The sequence below is a fragment of the Oryzias latipes genome, chromosome 5, assembly GCF_053564925.1.
Source record: "Oryzias latipes strain Hd-rR chromosome 5, Olatipes_Hd-rR_3.1".
In the NCBI taxonomy this organism is placed as follows: domain Eukaryota; kingdom Metazoa; phylum Chordata; class Actinopteri; order Beloniformes; family Adrianichthyidae; genus Oryzias; species Oryzias latipes.
The window spans coordinates 28,168,010-28,186,557 of NC_136241.1; the positions used below are offsets into that span (position 1 = coordinate 28,168,010).

Consider the following 18,548-nt stretch of genomic DNA (forward strand, 5'->3'; position numbering starts at 1 on the left):
CTGGTTCTGAGGGGGGGTTTGCAGAGGCTGTGCCTCTTCACGTCTCCTGTTCCTGATGTGGTTTCTCAAGACCACTCTTGTTCATGAGGTGAAAAATCAGAACCAATCAAAGTCAAATTTCTGTCTGAACATTTGTTTGGCCAAAAACGGCATATTCATAATTAAATACGCTTTTAAAATAGATCAAAACATGACTGGAGTGGGACTATAACTTAATAATTTAGGCTGATTGTGATCCATTCACGTAGCCATCATTTTGAGTTTTAAAATCTAGCAAATATATGGGTGTTTCACAAGATTGTCCCATTGGCTTTCATGCGCGGATGAAGTCACGTGTGTAAACGATACCTGAGTGTGGCACTCTTGTCACCTGCCCCCATCAACTCAGAGCCGCAGTCTTTTGTTGCAGCAGAGCTTTGTTGATGGGGGTGGGGGGATGGGGGTGCATGTCTGGTCGTGTACGTGATGGGCTGGATATATGACCCATGATTGTTTCGGCTCAAAAAGTTTTCAGGACTGAAACGGGGATTATGAGATTTACTTTTTTTCATGTATGAATGAGTTTTTAAATTCTGGATATTAATTGAGCAAAAAAAAGTTAAATTCTTAAGGAAATGTGACATAAATGAGGTTTGACAGACAGAAGGGATGGATCCATCACAGTGCGGCGTCTGTGGGCTTTTAAATGCAACTTAAACAAAGTAATCAGATCTAAAGTTAAGGAGCCCTTTCTTGCCCCATCACTTGGTTCTTTCAGCTGTTTGGAAGCTGCCCCTCCCCTGACAGCGCCTCAGTAAAACTTTTCAGCTGCGAGAAGCGCGCGGCGGAATCTCTCCAAAAGACAGCGCGCACGAGACAATAATGAATGAATGACATCCTGGATCCACATGGCCACATTTGTTTCAATATATTCATTTTAAGAACTATTTAGGGGTTTATTTAGAAAAGGAAAGGCCCGTTTAGTGTCAACCTTCTCCGGCTAAACTTTCTGCGTAAAAAGTGAGGTCAGAATGTTGGCGCACTCTGTGGCGACGTTTGCGGTTCTCCTGTCGTGGGTTCAATGCGTGCTGACCACGCGGGTCACCTTCTTGAACTCCTCCGTGGACGTGGACGTGGACGCGCGCTCCGGCTTCCTGCATAGGCGACTGCGCAGCCAGGAGCGCAGAGAGATGCAGCGGGAGATTCTCTCCATCCTGGGTCTGCCGCACCGGCCGCGGCCGCACGCGCGCATCAAGCACAACGCTGCGCCCATCTTCATGCTGGATCTGTACAACACCATCTCCACGGCCCCGGAGCTGCACGGATATTCCTACTACGAAACAGCACTGCCCACCCAAGTCCAGCCGGCGGTCACTTCACGGGACAGCCGCTTCCTGAATGACGCAGACACGGTGATGAGCTTCGTTAACCTCAGTGAGTTCCAGCTTGACCCTCGACGAAAAATTTACACTAACTAAACCTTTGAGATTTTCCCACAAGCAGCAAATTAATCCATATGACACTAAATAATTCATATTTATATATTATTTCCTTTATCCCTTCACTTCTCATCCAAAACAAGACAGAAAAATGGTCCTTTGAGAAAATTGTTTACTGTTTACTTCATTTAAGGTGATTTTAGATAAACCGCAGCATATTTGTCTTAAGGATATATAGCCTATCCATATATATATATACCTAAACAGTATATATCTGCTTTATGAGCAAGACTAAGCTCCATGGTCTGTTCTATGAACTGAAAAATTCCTCTTTCAACAAGGCTGAACACAAATAAATAAATAAAATTAAGAAAATACACAGATTAATAAAAAACATATAAAAAAACCTAACTGAATCATCCACAGAATGACTTGCAAGCAAATATCTGCTTAAAGATAAACCTTCATGGTTCCACAAAGACAATCTGATCTTTTTCATTAGAAAAAAGAGCAGAAGAATCTCTCTTGTTTGTTTAATATTTAAATTGTTTTATCTAAAAAAAAAAAAAAACTCCTCTGACTTGCTTTGTCTTTTGTAATGACTTCATTTTTTGAATATGTTTTTTTATTTTTGTGAAAATAGTTTAACAGATTAAAAAAACATATAAACATAACTTGATATAGACATTCACAATGTAAGTATGTATGAATCAGCATTTATTGACGGGTGATCTGCTTGAGGTGCAGCATCCATCCATCCATCCATCCATCCATTCATCCATCCATCCATCCATCCATCCATTCATCCATCCATCCATCCATCCATCCATCCATCCATCCATCCATCCATCCATCCATCCATCCATCCATCTTCTTAACGCGCCATTTCCTTTTGGGGTCACGGGGTCGCGACTACTGCTGGGTGAAGGTTGGGTACAACTTGGACAGGTTGCCAGTGTGTCTCAGGGTACACAATCACTGCTAAACGCACACGCACGCACGCACGCATGTACGCACGCATGCACGCACGCATGCACACACACACAGCTAGGGACAATTTAAAGTAATCATTGAACCTAAGAAGCATGTTTTTGGATTGTGGGAGAAAGTTGGAGTGCCTGGAGAAAACCCACACATGCATGGGGAGAACATACAACTCCACACAAAAAGGTCCCAGCCGGGATTCAATTCAGTGCATAACCACTGGAGGTGAGCGTGCTAACCACTGCACCACCCATCCATAAATGCATGCTGCCTTAATATTTATGCATTATTTTTTAACAGCTCATACAGTAAATGAGTAAATATTTGGCGTCCTGATTATTTTACCTCTACTTTTTCGATCAAATAACTTTTTTAAGCACTCCTCTTTTCAGAGGCGGATGTGTCTTGCAGGTTTTTGGTCACTTTCTCCATTTCAAATCAGGCATTACACATTCCAAGCCAAATTGTAAATGTTATGACAACATGCATGTATCCGATTTCCCCAGAAACCCCTTAAAGCTCTGGAGGGAACGGCTTTAAAATAGCTTTTGTTTCGCATGACTGGGAACTGAACAGGCCCTTCAAAACCCCCCCGGGGTGCCAGAGACTGTAGATGAAGGCTCAGACTGAATCTTAACATGTTATTACTGTGGTAATCTGTTAGTGCAGGCGCTCATGCATATAGTCCTGCACCTATTTATGCATGCGTTTTTGTTTGGGAGATGATGAGCGTTGAGGGTAACTGGAGTTTTATTGCGTTTGTAGAAACATAGCCGTTGCCACTTTGTTGCTCTTGGACTTTTATGAAAGCTCTGGTGTCAGTGTGGAGAAACAGCAGGCGGCGTGTTCAACATGTGACTATATCCAAAACCAACTGCTGCCTGGGTGCATGGTCTGATGAGCAGAAATGAAAGTTTTATCTTCCAGCTTTAGTTTTGCCAGGGCCTGAAAAGCAGAGATTTAAGGTTTTCTTTCGTTCCTCCCATTAACATTTACTTAATAAAAAACATTTGGGTCTATAGGACCATCTCAGAGTAAATGTTTCATGTCCTCATGGTCTTTATTGAATGAGAATGGGAAACTTTGGAAAACCAGCCGCAGATTTATGTGGTTTTATGTTGAAGAATATCATTTTTTGAAGAAAAGGCAATTGCACGCACAATACTTGTTTTTCAAAGAGGCCTGCTGGGCTGCAGATTGTTTCCCACATTTTGCTGGAGGGACTCTTGCTTGGTGGTCGTTTGGCAGAGCCAGAGGCACGGTATTTACCTTCAGCAGATTCAATGTAAAGGACAGCTGCGGCGGCTCCTTTCAGGTTTAAAGAATTTCCGGCGTCATATTGTGAGGTCCGCGCTAACATAAAGACGCACAACACCAGGAAATGCAGCCTTAGACTCTCCTCATTTGTGCTGTTCCTCATTCCCTGCAGCTATCTCTGTCAGCAGATGTTTTAATGTGTGTTATCATTTTATATTTTGCCCTGACTGCAACACCTGCAGAGTTTAAAAATGCTCTGATGATAGAGGGACCAAGAAGAAAGGAATTGTTGTGGTTTAAAAAAAAAAAAGTTGTTTTTTTAAATCTTGTCTATTTATTTCATCTTTTTCATTTTGAGGTGCTTTTGTGAGATTTGGAACCACATATGTCTTGTTCTCACAATGCTAGTTCCAAGGTAATCACTACATCTAATTTGATCATAGTTTTGGTGATAATTTCTAACCGCCTCATTTTGGGATGCGAGGAAAAACAAACATTTACTTTTAAAATGGCTGTGGTTTAATAATAGCTGTGTGGCCCGGCAGTGTCAGGAGTCATCTGTAGTGTTGAAATGTCTCCCAGAGGCAAGTTTGCATATCTGAGGTCTGATCTGTGCAGCTAATGGTCCCTAACGTAAACACGCCAAGTCCTTACAAGCAATTACTGCTTTCATAAAATCGACCCTCGTTCCCTTCCAGCATTTAATTGCGGTCAAACAAATTACTTGCAGGGTTCAGAATGCAGCGCTCTTGCTGTTGGTGGCATGTTTTTATGTTGGTAAGAGTGTTTTCAGAGGTGTGTGAGTCACTGTGTATCCGACCTAAAAACATTCTGCTCCAGCAGGCGAAGCTGTGTGAGGGTGGATTTTTTTTAATGATGATCATCTGCACACCATCAGAGCTGCATGAGCAGGACACTGGACATCCTTAGGAAGCTTTGGGGTCTTTCTGACCTCCATTTTTTTTTTTTTTAACATTTCTTCCGGAAACTCCATGTCAGAGGGCTGCAGCTGCTCACGAGCAGCGGAAACCTCTTCAGTACCACGACCACTTTAATCTTTACAATTAAAAGGAAGCTGCTGCATGGTGGCGCGTTGCAGGAAACATCACAGAGGTGTGGTGGTGAAAGACTCCTGGAAGAAAGGGCACGCATGAATTTCCCAGCTCCTCCATGCTCCATACGTTCTTGCAGAAGCACACGGGCTGCTGCGGTTTTCCGGACTCTGCCTTGACAGGCCTTTTTTTTGTGGTCGGCACATGTGTGCAATTTGAGCAGAGAGCCGAAGTGAGCCATTAAAGTGTGTGTGCTTTATGTTTTCCTCTGTTTGCCACATTGGCATGGATGGGACATAAAAAGTAAATTATGTTTAGATTAAACAGTTTGTTCATTAAAAGTGAGCTACTTCTAAGGGATTCAATCGGATTCTACTAACTGATTTCCATCTCTGTGCTATTTTTTTTTAAAAGTTTTACTCTTGCATGCCAGCTGAATAAAATAAGCCTCTTATTTAGTCTGCCATTTTTCTTCTTTTAGATCTGATCAACAACATCAATCAAACCTTTCCTTTCTTTTACAGATGATGAAGATGAAGAAGTTTTGTCCCATTCCCGGGCATGGCAGTTTCGTTTCGACATCTCCAGTATTCCAGAGGGGGAGGTCATCACAGCCGCAGAGCTTAGGATTTATAAAGATTTCGTTGAGGGGCACAGCGACAAGGAAACATTCATAGTCAGTGTCTTCCACGTTCTAGAGGAGCCTCTCAACAGGTACCCTTATCTTCTCGTGGGAGTTTCATGAGCACTTGTTTTCCTTATCAGTGGGGTCCCTTTAGTTCTGGTTTTCGGACTACCAGAGAAAATAAATGTGTCCAGTGACCTTTTTTTTTAAATCCACCAAAAACTACAATTCCCAGAGCACCAAACATGTGCTCTTGAGGTGTTTTGTGCAGCAGAAGACGTTGTGCGACTTCTCTTTCCCACTGTTTAAACCCTAAACACCCAATCTGCTCTCACAAAATCACATTTAAAAAGTTTAAAGACCCACTGTCATGAAAATGGTAATGGTAAATGGTAAATGGCGTATACTTATATAGCGCCTTTCTTCCTACAAGGACAAAGCGCTTTACAGTCACAGACCCATTCACCCAGTCACACACACATTCACTCACACATTCACACACAAAATGGGATTTTCAACATAATTTCGTGTCATTTTTCTAATGATGGAGGACAGATAGAAAGAAAATTAATCATAAAATTGCATTTCTGAGTATTTCTTTGTTCAATTTGTTGTGAATCAAGAGCAGAAAAAAAAATGCAGTTTGAAAAGGTTTACCAATATTTGTGACATAGAAAACACTCTGGACAGGCCACAGGCTCCGCTCTCAGCAACGGGGAGGGGAAAGGGGGCGGTGTGCTTATCCCGATAACCCTGCCCAGAATTCAAAGGTAAATTTTCTAATGAACTGCTGCACCTCTAGAGAAAATGTCGTAGAACCGACACAGGTTTTGGCTAAAAACGGCCTAATCATCAGTTAAAGACCACTCGGAACAGTTAAAAGATAATTGGGGTGGGTCTTTACGTGTGTCTAAATATTAAAATAAAAGTTTGAAGAAAAATGTTAATTATGGCAAGTTTTTTCTCTGTGTTTATCAGATTATATAAAAATCAGTGGGTGCGATCCATCCTGTTTGGTTTTTTTTATACTGATGTTATCCTTCCCACCTAATGATTGTGAGAATTTCACATTTGCTGTGATTAAAAACAAACAGATAAGTAAAAGCCCATGTAACTGAGTAACAATGTTTTTTTTACTGATAAACATACTCGAGTAAAAGTAAAATTTAGTGCAGTAAACTCCTTTTAGGGGTACCATTAAAATTAACCTTATAATTTTGATTCAATCCCAACTTTGGCAATCACGTTTTTTTTTTTTTTTTAATGGCCTCTTATTAGTCTTGGTGCATTAATTTATGCCACAAGAGATCTATAAGGCCATGTTCTTGTTGCATCTTTTTGGCCTAAGACTTCCATTACATGTTTACAAAACAGAAGCTTTTAGGTGACTTGCTCAAAGGCACACTGGCTGCAAAGCCTGAAAGTTAAACCACTTTGCAGATGCTGGCTTAACTCGTAGAGTAACAGCCGCTGCAGTAGAACTACAAGCCAACATCTTCCCTGCAGAAATGACGTTTTCTGTCCTGTGCCTGCCAGTGCCCGGTCCACGGGCCTCCAGCATGTTTGGGTGCTGGAGAAACCTCGAAGAGATCCCTGACGGCTTTTCCTAGCATTCAAATGACTGATTGCTTTAGTGGTGCGTGATGCGACAGCTTAAGCACTATCCTCAAGTAATCGGACAGACGCTGGTGTTGTCCGCATGTACCCAGAACTTGTCTCCAGAGAAGCTCTACCTACAGTCAGAACAGAATGGACCTCAAAAGACTGGCAGCTTCAGCTTTTACCACACAACACAAAGCACCAAGAATGGCTTTTTTATTACATGTCACGCCATGTTTTCTCTGCTTGCTCCTGTTTAGTGTCTACTCTGTTGTCTTGAAATAACAGGCTAACTTCACGTGTCACACATAATGGCAGGGTGGGTGGTAATTGCAGCTTTATTGCTACTTTGTTTTATGTGACACCTCTTAGTGCCCCTAAAAATTATTCACATTATTATATTTAAAACTGATGCTGAAACCATTTGCTGATGTTTATTATACTATATATATTTCCAAACATTTTTAATAGTTATAGTTTTTTAGGGTAGCACACTCAATAATTATTTTTTTTAAATTGCTCAGTTATTAAAGTAAAATCTAGTCGACTACTTTTTTGACAACTTGAATATTTCTTTGTCTGTTTTAAATTTTAGTTAGTAAAGAGAAAAAGCAAAAAAAATTAATAAATCTGAGTTTGACACGAAAGAAACTGGTTTAACAAAGCAGCGGTCTTGAGGAGGCTGTTCTCCTTTTATGCCTCTGCCTCTCAAATGTGAATCACTTCAAGAAAAAGACGTTAAAGGAAAGAAGAAACTGAAATAAGACAGCATCACTGGTGATGAGGGCGGAGAATATCGGGTACTCTTCTGGGTGGTTTTGTAAATGTTTCCTGTTTTAAAGGTTTGTAACTTCAATATTATTCTCTTCAAACACCAACTTTTTCTTCCCAATACAAAAAAACAAACAAATTTTAAAATGCAGATTTTTAAAACGGGACTAAACCCCTTTACCCCATAGAATGTAGAACGTAGCATTAAATGCAGGACTCCACTTAATTTAGCATCCCCTTAAATGGAAAAATCACTAAATAATATATTTTTAGATGATTGGATTTAATTCAGGCATGACGGGGTTAAGCTACAGTAGCTGACCTGATGTATTCTGGGTAAAGATAAAAAAGCTTGGCGTATCTTTTTTGACAAATTGCATCCTGTAACTATGAAGATGCAGCTGTGAAATTAACAGAAACCTCTGATCTATTCCTCAACAAGCTCAATGTGAAGGAATAAGTGGATCAGAGGGAGAAAGTACAAAAAACAATGAACACCCATTATTTTGTAAAAGCTTCATTCTGTGAGAGCCACAGCTTCAGGTTTTATAAGATAAGTGGCTCAAATGTTGGTTTTTCATCTTGAAAGGGGGGCATATTTCATTAGGCTTGCATGCGCAGATGTTTAAAATCCACAGCAGTGAGTGTAAATGAGCTTCACACAGACGAGCAGGCAACAGGACAAAAGGCAGACGTCTCTGACGTCTGTAAACAGAGCAATTGTGTGTAAAATGTGCCCTGCAGACGACACTGCAGGAATGCAGGGAGATGCTCTCATAATCCTTGAAGCATAATGAGCTTCAGATAATTAACACTTAAAGGGGAAACAGCTGGAAGTACTAATTGATGGAGCCAACTTTTCCCAACATGCAGGCTAATTTGTCCTTTGTGTTCTGCAAGAGTGAGTGAGTTATGATGGAAGATAACAGAGAGATGGGAAGAGTTCGGGGTTTGATCCCACATTCATGCTCTCTTAAATCACGGGGGCTGCTTTTTAAAAATGTTATTTAACCTTTTTGAGCACAGAAATGCATTCAAGAGCTGGATGTGAGCTTTTCAGACTCAGATCAGCTGAACTGGTGTGTGTTGCCTGAAAAAGATCCTGACCTCACACTTCTCTCTCATTTGTCTCATATACGTTTGACTGTAAAATATTTTGCTAACCACCCCACATTCCTTTGCATTCAGATGTTTCAGAGGTGGACAGTTTGTACAGATAACAGTAAAGGTACCTTGAGTTAGTGCAGTTGTGTGGAGGCCAGAATCAGAATGTAGAGAGTGCTTCACCTTCCCTTTTGCATTCAAAGTGGCCGCTGTTCTCCTCACAGGGAAAAGAAGCTGCTGCTGTTGGATCAGCGAGACGCTTGGGCTTCAGAGGAGGGCTGGCTGGTCTTCGACCTGACGTCCACCAGCTCCGCTTGGCTGGTCCGCTCTGAACAGAATCTGCAGCTTCGTTTGGCGCTGGAGGACAGTCGTGGTCAGTAAAAACCTATACATTAAGCTGATGGTTGCTCCCCAAAAATAGAATCAACTTAAAGACCCAGTCCAAAAAAAATTGTGTTTTTGGTGTCTTTAATGCGTTAATGAATTTTTCGGATGATGGATAACATAAATAAAATAATTTATTATTAAAACTGCATTTCTAAGTATTTCTTCATTTCAAATTAGGAGGAGTCGGGAGCAGGTGAAAAAAATCTGTTTGAAGAAGCTCTCTTTTGTGATTTAGCAAGTCAAATAGGCCGGAAGTGTCCCTTTTCCGCTTCAGTCTACTGCATCTTCTTGCAGACAAATCGATCCATGTACGTCTTTTTTATGTCTTTGTTTCCCTCGTCTGAGCTGGAATCCGGGTGAAAACTGTAAGGCTGGATTGATCCAATATTGATTGCCATTTTTGTTGCACCGGTAATGTTATCTTGGCGCTCTGAGGGACTGCAGCTAGCAGGAGAAAGTGTAAACAAAACTCTCCTCGAAGACAACACAAGTTTTTGGATTTTGATTAAAAACGACAAAAGTATAACTAAAAGGCCACTGAGAACGCTTTTAAAATCAAATCAAAAGATGAGTGGAGTGGGACGGTAACATGTTCTTGTGGCAATTTCACCTGGCTGCAGACATCAACGTCCAGAGCTGGAAGTCCTCAACCAGAACCCAAAGTACCCCCATATTGCTCAATAAAACCTTTAATTTGACTGACGACCCTAACAGTTACTGTTTGCCTTTTTAAATAAAAAAAAAAAAAGGTTTTGTCTACAACACTGCACTTCCTGTTGATGACGTCAACAGGAAGTGCAGTGTTGATGCTACCTTGTCTACAGCCAGGTTCCTTTCCATTTTCTGGTAATGGAAGACATACGGATAGTATATGAAGAAAACTAATCTCAAAATTGGATTCTGAGTATTTATTTTTAATTTAAATCCTTGCGAATCAGGGGCAGAGGAAAAAAAGCGGCTTTTAAAAACAACTTGTGACATGGAAAATACATTGGGTGGACCACATGCTCCCTTCTCCGAGCTTTCAGCAATGCGCCCACAACTCAGAGGGGAATTTGTAATGAACTACTCCAACTCTGCAGACACAATGGCTTATTTGGCTTTTTGTCTAAAAAAGTAATATTTATAATTTAACGACCACTAGGAATGCTGTTAAAATTGACCAAAAGATGATCAGAGTGGGTCTTCAAGTAGACCAGAGGTGGGCACTGAGGGCCGCATTCCTGCATGTTTTCCAGCATACCCTGCTCTGGCATGTTCTAATTGGCTGGACACACCTGAACCAGGTAATCAGCCATGAGTAGGGCAACATTATTGGCTGGACACACCTGAACCAGGTAATCAGCCATGAGTGGGGCAAGACTATCTGGAAATCATGCAGACACACCGGCCCTCGAGGCCTGGAATTGCCCACCCCTGAAGTAGACACTGCCTCTCAGCAGGATGCTGTATTTTCATCTTGCTCTGATGTAATGTCTCCCTCTACAGGCCAGGAGAGGAACCCCCATCTTGCTGGGCTTGTGACAAGCAGTGGACCTAAAGATAAGCAGCCCTTTGTGGTAGTCTTTTTCAAAGCTAGCGAGGTTCGATACCGCAGCGCGCGCTCAGCTCACAAAGGGCGCCAGGGGAACCGCTCCAAACCTCAAAGGACCTCCCAAGATGCAATGAAGGCAGCAGAAGCTGCAGCAGGTGCCCCAAGCTTCTGGTCTCTCCTCCGTCTAAGCTCTTTCAGCAGCTCACTTGCTTGTTTTTATGTTTATTTTTCAGACAGCCTGGGATTCTCTAAAGAGGGCTGTAAGAAGCATGAGCTTTATGTCAGTTTCAGAGACCTGGGATGGCAGGTGTGTGACAGAAATCTCCCAGCATTTAAACCCATTCATTTAAGTTTGCACAACTGATTGACTCATGCCTCTGAGCAGGACTGGATCATTGCACCAGAGGGCTATGCGGCGTACTACTGCGAGGGAGAATGCGCTTTCCCTCTCAACTCGTACATGAACGCCACCAATCACGCAATAGTGCAAACTCTGGTAAACCCCAAACAGTCCCTGATCAAAGGCGCTTTTACTGCAGCCTCCACAGTCTTTGAAGCTTCCTATGTGCTTTCAGGTGCATTTCATCAACCCAGAGACAGTGCCCAAGCCCTGCTGCGCTCCCACGCAGCTCCACGGCATTTCAGTGCTTTACTTTGACGACAGCTCCAACGTCATCCTCAAGAAGTACAGAAACATGGTGGTCAGAGCCTGTGGATGTCACTGAGTGTCTGTGGGATCTGCCAGCGAGGAGAAATCAGAACTACAGAGGAATGGAACTTAATGAAGAAAAACTGGGATTATCTGAACTGTAAACTCCTGATGAGGGCTGCATTTCAACTTGACCACTTTTAAAATATCTGTGTTTCATCTCATGGAGGTGGACTTTAGATGGTAAACTGTGACGTTTGGGGGAGCAGCAGGTGGTCTTTGGGAAGCTGTTATATTTATTGCGTCATGTTAAAGTAGCTGCCCACCAAAGTAGCATTAATAAATGTCTGGTTTCATAATCTCTAGCAAAGCGTTCAGCTTCAATTCAAAATTTCTGCATGACTTATCCAAATCTCTATCTTGCTTAATGGTACATTTGTACCGAACACATTTACTGTCAAACTGCATTTCCCTGGCGCTCTCGCCTGGTCCTGGTTCAAATCACCCTGGTTTCCTCCCACAGTCCAAAAACATGCTCCATAGGCTAATTGGTGTCTCTAAATTGCCTCTGGGTATGAATCTGTGTGAGAGTGTGTCCCTGTGACAGACCCGAGTTCAGGATGTGCCCCGCCTTCGCCTATCATTAGCTGGGTTGGCTCCACCAGCCCCGTGACCTCAAAAGGGATTCGGCAGGTTCTGAAGATGGATAGATGATAGGTGTAAAACAAATTGGAATTAAATTCCAAGACCACTGCTTTCATGGTTTCTCTATAGAACTGTCCAGCCAAGAGATAAAAAAAGAGGAGCAACTAAAACTGGAGGAAAATTAACACGACTGAAACCAAGACCAAGGAGAAGGAAAGTTTGCTGCTCCTTTAAGGATCATGTACATCAAATAATGTATGTGCTGCACTTGTTTCAGTCATTTAGAATTCCTTTTTCATTGCATCCTTGCTGTCCTCTTTCAGTGCGGTGTTCTTGGCGACATCATAATCGACGGCACATTAAGAGCGATCAATGCTTGTGATCTGTTATTGGGAGGATCTCTACTCTGTCTTACATCGAAACATGCATTTTCTTAGTAAAAAAACAAACAAAACAAAACATATTATTTGCATATAATAATGAGGAAAAATCCAGGCATTCACTTAGAAGCTTTGTGATTGCCACATTAAATCACAGCTCACAATATGAAATAATCACACATAAATAGAGGTAGAAGCACACAAATACAGCTTACCATACAATCAATTCCTTCAACAACTTCTAACATCTACGTGGAACTTTTGCCCTTAAGGCAGAAAAGAGATAAAGTTAAAAAGCAGTGGCGAAACCTGAGGCGGTGCTTTCAAGTGCTTTTAAAGGAATGTCGATGGATAGATTTAGAACTCCAAGAAATGATGAGCTCTGTTTTAAACAGGTTTTTGCACAAATGCCAATAAAAACTGCACTGCGTGGTGGTTTTTTTATGGGTTGGGTGTGCGTTTTCTCACTGCTTTGTTTCTCATGGCCTGTGCTCTGATCTGTGTTTGATCATAGGAGTGAACCCCGCTATGCTTTTGCTAAAAAAATGACATCGGAAACGTAAGTTCACCTGCAGAGTTCACTTAAATGTCACCCACTGACACTTTTGTTGAAAGAAAAACAACAGGTCAAGCACAGAAACGTGTTCCAGGAGGTAGAAGGACAACACACGCTGGCCGAGACCCATGAGGCCCCCGACCATCACTCTCCTCACTTTGTGCATGACACCGGCTTTACTCCACTTAGGGGGCTGAATAGTGTCTCCTGCGTCTCGCCTCTGGTCTCATCATCGGCTCCTTTGAGAGCTGGGTAGTTTGTGCCCCCAGAGGTATACATTTTCTGCTCGTGGGTGAAGCTTTTGGCTCCACAGAGGCTGACAGAGCAGGTGAGACGGGCGTGAGAGCCAGGCACACATCCCCCACGCTGAGCTGGCGGCACTGTAGGCCACAGAGACGAGCAGTCCTCTGAGGGCTGCAGGATGACCAGCCCTGTCCACGGACGAAGAACGGGTACTCCACATACACATCCACCAACTCCTGGAGAACAGAAACGCAGGGTAGAGTGACAGACATTACAATATAAGGTTGTGTAAAAATGTAGAGAAGGAGGAGAGTAGTTTAATATTCTCTTTGCCTTCAGCCAAACCATTGTAAAGAGTAAGTATTCTAAAGAAGTAAAGGTGAGAAATCTAAACACTTAGCTGCTAAAAGTGTCAAGTGGTTGTTTCTAGATGAAGTCAACACAACATTTGGCCGATAACTTGGTGTTAAAGGAATAATAACTGCTATTTGTGTGAGGGCTGCTGTGAAAACAATACCACAGAGTGCTTTTTCCTCACCTGGGACTGCTGCTCGTGAAGCAGGATGAGGAGGCGGGAAACTGAGGAGGCGGAGGAGGCAGGAGGGGAGATGCTTTGCACAGTGCAGCAGCTCAGCCGCAGATCTGGACAGGCCAGAGAGCCGAGCAGGAAGTCCTCCGTTTGCAGGTGCTCCACCCTCCTGAGCCGACCGTCCCTGAGCTCGATCAGGGATCCTGCCATGAAGTGAGGGAGCAGCCAGGGGAAACGTCTCGTGGAGGAGGCGCAGGGCGAGGACTGCTTCGGAGGAGGGACATCAGCAGGCGGTGATTCTGTCATGGCGGTGTATGACCTGTTTACTTTGTGAAGGGAGAGGCTCCTCAAAGAGAGTTGGGGATGAGAAAGAGCTTTTGCAGATTTGTGCACTGAGTCCTGCTGCAAGGTTAAATCCTCATGAGGAGGTACGCTCCTGCTCAGCAGAGGAGGACTTCTTTTTTCTGCTTTGGGCAAAAAATCAAATTTTCTGTCTCCTTTTCTCACATACGGACCTTTGTGTTTGTCATAGCTGTGCTTCTCCAGATTAAAACTCAAATTTCCTGAAGACCTGAGCTTCTCCCAGCTTCCACCTGCTCTGTGGAAGCCATCACTGACCAGAGAGACAGAGCTGAATCTGCAGGAGTGGAGTGGATGGCTCGGCTGGAAAGACAGGTGTCCTTGGTGCTGGTTCTGCCGGGGAAAATCCCATCCAGGGGGCAAAGCGCTGAAGTCTCTCCACTCAGCTAAACCGTGATGCTCCCTGAAGGCTGAAGGGATGAGATGTTTGTGACTGGCAGGTGCATTCATCTGCATCCAGGGCTGGTGCAGCGCCGGGACCCGTCTTGGTACAGGCCGGAATGGGCCAGTGGGTTTCATCTTTACCTCTCCGTGGCTTCTGTGAGGGTATGGCACTTTGAAATTTGCAGCCTCGCACTGCTGCTGCTGCTGCTGGTGGAGCTTTGAACCCAGCCTTTGGTCTCTCTTTTTTAACGGGAGGCTGTCTTTGTCCAGGACCAGAGTCGGGTTCTTTGCAAAGCTCATTGCCTCAAGGCGGCTGTCACTCACACCAGCACTGCTTGACCTCCTGCTGAAGCGCAGATGGTGTTGACATCATGTGGTGGAGACGCCATTAGTCTCTTGGCAACTGTCGCACATGCAAGGTCACCATGATCTAAAAGGCAACAAAAAGATATATGTATATATAGATGCATTTTTTTACAAGATCGAGGAAATAATGTTCTCTTTGTAAGACATTATTCCACATCTCTGATTTTGACAGGACTTTTCCCTTTCCCTTTGTTAGTGCCACGTGGTCGGATCAACGCCTTGACATGTTAACAATAACTTCACCATCAGCTTCAAATTACAGCTTTCCAGCCAGCAATTGCTACACTGACAGTTTTTATGATAGACATCTACCAACTCCTTTTGTAAAAATAAAAAAAGTTACCATGGTAACAAAGTACTGTGCCGGGTGGTTGGTGAAGGAATGAATGCGTGAGAACAAGGCAAGGAGGCTAGTGGTGGGTGTAAAGTTTGAGGTCAGAGCTTAACTTTTATTTCAAGGTTAATAAAGTATTTTTGCAAAGTTTGTGCTTCAGGATTTTCCCATTTTGAAGAAAAAAAGCAACTAAGACAAGAATTTTGATTGAGTAAATGTCAAAATAATCTGTATCAATTATAATAATAATAATAATTATTATTATTATTGTTTTAAAAAGACTTAACTGATCTTGAATGCCTACAAAAACTCTGGTTGAAGGCTGCTGTTCATCCCCACTGAATGGATCTCTTTTACTCGCCCAGGAGATGCATGTGATAGGAGCTCCATCAGGCACGTATGTGGGATTGCACAACATCCTCACACAGACATTCCTCTGCAGCACCTTGCATTTTCACCAGCAGACAAGCTCCGATAAGTATTTGTCAGCTGGGATGTAAATGTATCCAAATGGAGCTGCGGTGGAGGATACACACTCACAGCGACCTGCACAGGTATGGACAGATGAAGACTCAAAACGGGCCTATGATGTAAGGCTTGTTGAGCATCCATCTCCATAAGAGGTGTTCGTGTTCACTACAGGACGCTTATCTAAGGGTGTGAACAAAGCAGCGTTGAGTGTTTTGTGCCATCATGAGGATCGGCCCGGCGGACAGGACGATTTGATTATCAGTGGTGACAGTGTTGGCAAATGATTCAATAAACTATGGCGTGATGCAGCCAAATGTAAATTCTGCTTCCCACAAATATTTAGCTTGATATGCATTCAAAACAAACATCTTAAATGCCCCTTTTTAAAGTAAAAACCAAAATTTAAGGCACAAGCTGTAATTTAATCTGAAAATCAACAGGTTTTACTCACTTGTTTCAGTTTTCTGGATCTCAATGCACATCCATCCTCATGCAGTAAGTCCACGAATGCTTGCAGAAGGAGGACAGACACCTCACACACACCTGTCTGGTTCGTGGCGTCCTTCGCAAGCTGCAGACGAGAAAGCAGAAAGTGCACAAGCACCCAGACAAGCTCACCAGACTCGCACTCCTCCTTCTCTCCTCTCTTGTGTTCTGCTCTCCTTCTCTCTCTTACCTCCTACTCGCTTTTACATTAAACACTCCCACTCTGCTCAGTCAGTCAGTCAGTCAGTCAGTCAGTCAGTCAGTCAGTCAGTCAGTCAGTCAGTCAGCCCTGTTAACCTTTGTCGGACAGATTTGCCTTTTCTGGCTTTCTCTTTCTGCTCCTCACATCTGAACTGCTGCTGAGTGGCGCTCTCAGCCTCTTCTCCATTTGTTGTCCTCTTCTTCAGTCCATGTTCCACTTAGGCTCTCCTTCACTCTGCAGCTCTCCCTGCTTCTGTGTATAATTAGAGATGGGACTGCTGTGCAACTCCTCAGCTGATGGTAGGCGTATGACTGCCGGATGGCTCTGGCGTTGCGCCCAGTGTAGTGAGGGCGGGAAGCTGTTGTTTTAGACTAGTGGGACTCACACACGCACCATCCAGCACAATCAAAGGCTTTGCAAAAAACATCATATACGCAACCCGATGGCAGCCTCGACCTGGATTCCTCCTGCTGCTTCTCACCTCCTGCTTTTCTCACATCAATGGCAAGATGTGAATTAAGAGGTTTCATGCTCAATGAGTGTGAAGCCAAACTGTACAACTGCTTTTGATGAGAGCATCCAACCAGCTGCAGAAAAAGCCAGCCTTTTTCTCTGGTGTCTTGTGTTGTAAGAGGAAGAGCAGTTGTGCTCCACGGCTGCCCCAGCAGCTTTGGTTCCTGTGATGGATTTTGCAAGGCCTCAGCAGGTGAACCCCCAGTCATGAGAAAGCCTACGCATGATTTGTTGTGTGGCGAAGAGGATTTCTCACTTTGACTCACTTCATGCTTCCTCTGCCCACTCTCTCTGTCTGTGTCTGTCTTATTTTCTCTGGGCTTTATCCTCCTGTAACACACACACCCACTTGACGTGCACACATGCTGGTTAAGGTTTACGGATTGTTAAAAGGTTGCACTGCGCAGTTAGCATATTTAGGCTAAACCACAAAAACCACTGACATTTACAAAGAGTTTGTTTTTATTGATAGAAATCGCCAGTCACTCCCACCACTTCCTAACTGCTACATTACAGCTCGAATTTGCTGTTTCACTTCACCGTTTGGTAAAGACCCCGCATGAGGTTCTTTGGCAGGGAAATTTTCCATGCTAATGCAGCTGGTATGTATATATTTTGCAAAAATCTGCAATTAAGAGCAAATTCCTTCATTTTTCATTATTGTTTGTAAACACACTTCTCAACCCTTGTTGTTCATGTTTGTGGTTGTATCTGGGGATTTTTTTAAACTGAAATTTGTATTCTTTTTAGTGACCCCTCAGCATTTTGAGAAAAAAAAAAGATCATGCAGTTTTGCCGTCTGACGCCCCCGGATATATTGATAAATATGTTATGAATACTGAATCTGCATTACATCTATTGTCCACTAGATGGTGCTTAGGATCTGATGCAGCTGAAAGGTAAAAGTACGGCTGCAGCAACACACCTGTGTGAAGATTATAAATTACTTATTATTTTATATTTTATTCATGGGAAATGTAAAATGAGAAAATTAATATAATTAATTTACTCATAATTATGGCTAAATATTACAGACACAAGTGTAAACATGCTAAAATATTTTCAGAAAGAGATGATGTATTTAATCCTGCACTAACAAAATAAACTTTAATAAAGTTGAGGCTTGGTGGTTAATTGTTAAAATACATTTTTTAAATGTTGTTTTGTCTTTCAACCTCCTGGTAAGTTCAATAATCTGTTGTTTCATTCAATTGATACAGTAGATATGAAGTGTCATGTATTGTATGATGTTCTATGTGTGCAATATTTGTCAATAAAAAAAGGTATGACTATTTACATCTATTTGTATTCTGACAAGTGTTTCTAAATGTAAAAATATGGCAAAAAATAGAGCCATAGATAGATAGATAGATAGATAGATAGATAGATAGATAGATAGATAGATAGATAGATAGATAGATAGATAGATAGATAGATAGATAGATAGATAGATAGATAGATAGATAGATAGAATTTATTCTAGTCATATATAACACAAAACTGCTATAAAATAAAAAAAATGCAGTGCCAGGAGTACACAAGATAAAGCCTACATTAAAAAAGGCAGAAATAGAAGTTTACAAAGAAAATTACAAAAAATAAAATTTAAACAGCAAAATAAAATTACAAGAAGCACACAATATAAATTATCTAAAAGGACAGATTACAAAGGCACCTCTTCCAGTGTTTCCACATATCA

General features: G+C 42.4%; 2 protein-coding genes across 3 annotated transcripts; one reads left to right on the forward strand and one right to left on the reverse strand.

Annotated features, from left to right (window-relative positions):
* On the forward strand, nt 1-11,750 carry LOC101160897 (bone morphogenetic protein 7). The gene is made up of 7 exons (XM_004069075.5): nt 1-1,413; nt 5,236-5,425; nt 9,035-9,183; nt 10,686-10,886; nt 10,965-11,038; nt 11,117-11,227; nt 11,307-11,750. Exons 1-7 carry the CDS (start codon nt 1,011-1,013, stop codon nt 11,454-11,456), a joined length of 1,278 nt encoding a protein of 425 aa, XP_004069123.1. The 5' UTR covers nt 1-1,010; the 3' UTR covers nt 11,457-11,750.
* Nucleotides 11,751-12,997: 1,247 nt separating this feature from the next.
* Nucleotides 12,998-16,614, reverse strand: LOC105354130 (uncharacterized). Of its 2 annotated transcripts, none has more exons than XM_078947550.1 (4): nt 16,481-16,614; nt 16,100-16,219; nt 13,743-14,907; nt 12,998-13,440 (listed from the first exon to the last, which is right to left on the reverse strand). In XM_078947550.1, exons 3-4 carry the CDS (start codon nt 14,775-14,777, stop codon nt 13,147-13,149), a joined length of 1,329 nt encoding a protein of 442 aa, XP_078803676.1. In that variant the 5' UTR covers nt 14,778-14,907; nt 16,100-16,219; nt 16,481-16,614; the 3' UTR covers nt 12,998-13,146. The 2 variants fall into 2 exon arrangements, with proteins under 2 accessions (XP_078803676.1, XP_023810912.1); XM_023955144.2 differs by lacking the exon at nt 16,481-16,614 and adding an exon at nt 16,325-16,466.
* Nucleotides 16,615-18,548: the final 1,934 nt, after the last annotated feature.

Coding starts and splice junctions, on each gene's coding strand:
- LOC105354130 (XM_078947550.1), bottom strand. CDS start 14,777: ATGAGCTTTGCAAAGAACCCGACTCTGGTCCTGGACAAAGACAGCCTC. Junction 13,441..13,742: donor TTCACGAGCAGCAGTCCCAG/GTGAGGAAAAAG, acceptor TCTGTTCTCCAG/GAGTTGGTGGATGTGTATGT.
- LOC101160897 (XM_004069075.5), top strand. CDS start 1,011: ATGTTGGCGCACTCTGTGGCGACGTTTGCGGTTCTCCTGTCGTGGGTT. Junction 5,426..9,034: donor CTAGAGGAGCCTCTCAACAG/GTACCCTTATCT, acceptor TTCTCCTCACAG/GGAAAAGAAGCTGCTGCTGT. Junction 9,184..10,685: donor GGCGCTGGAGGACAGTCGTG/GTCAGTAAAAAC, acceptor CTCCCTCTACAG/GCCAGGAGAGGAACCCCCAT.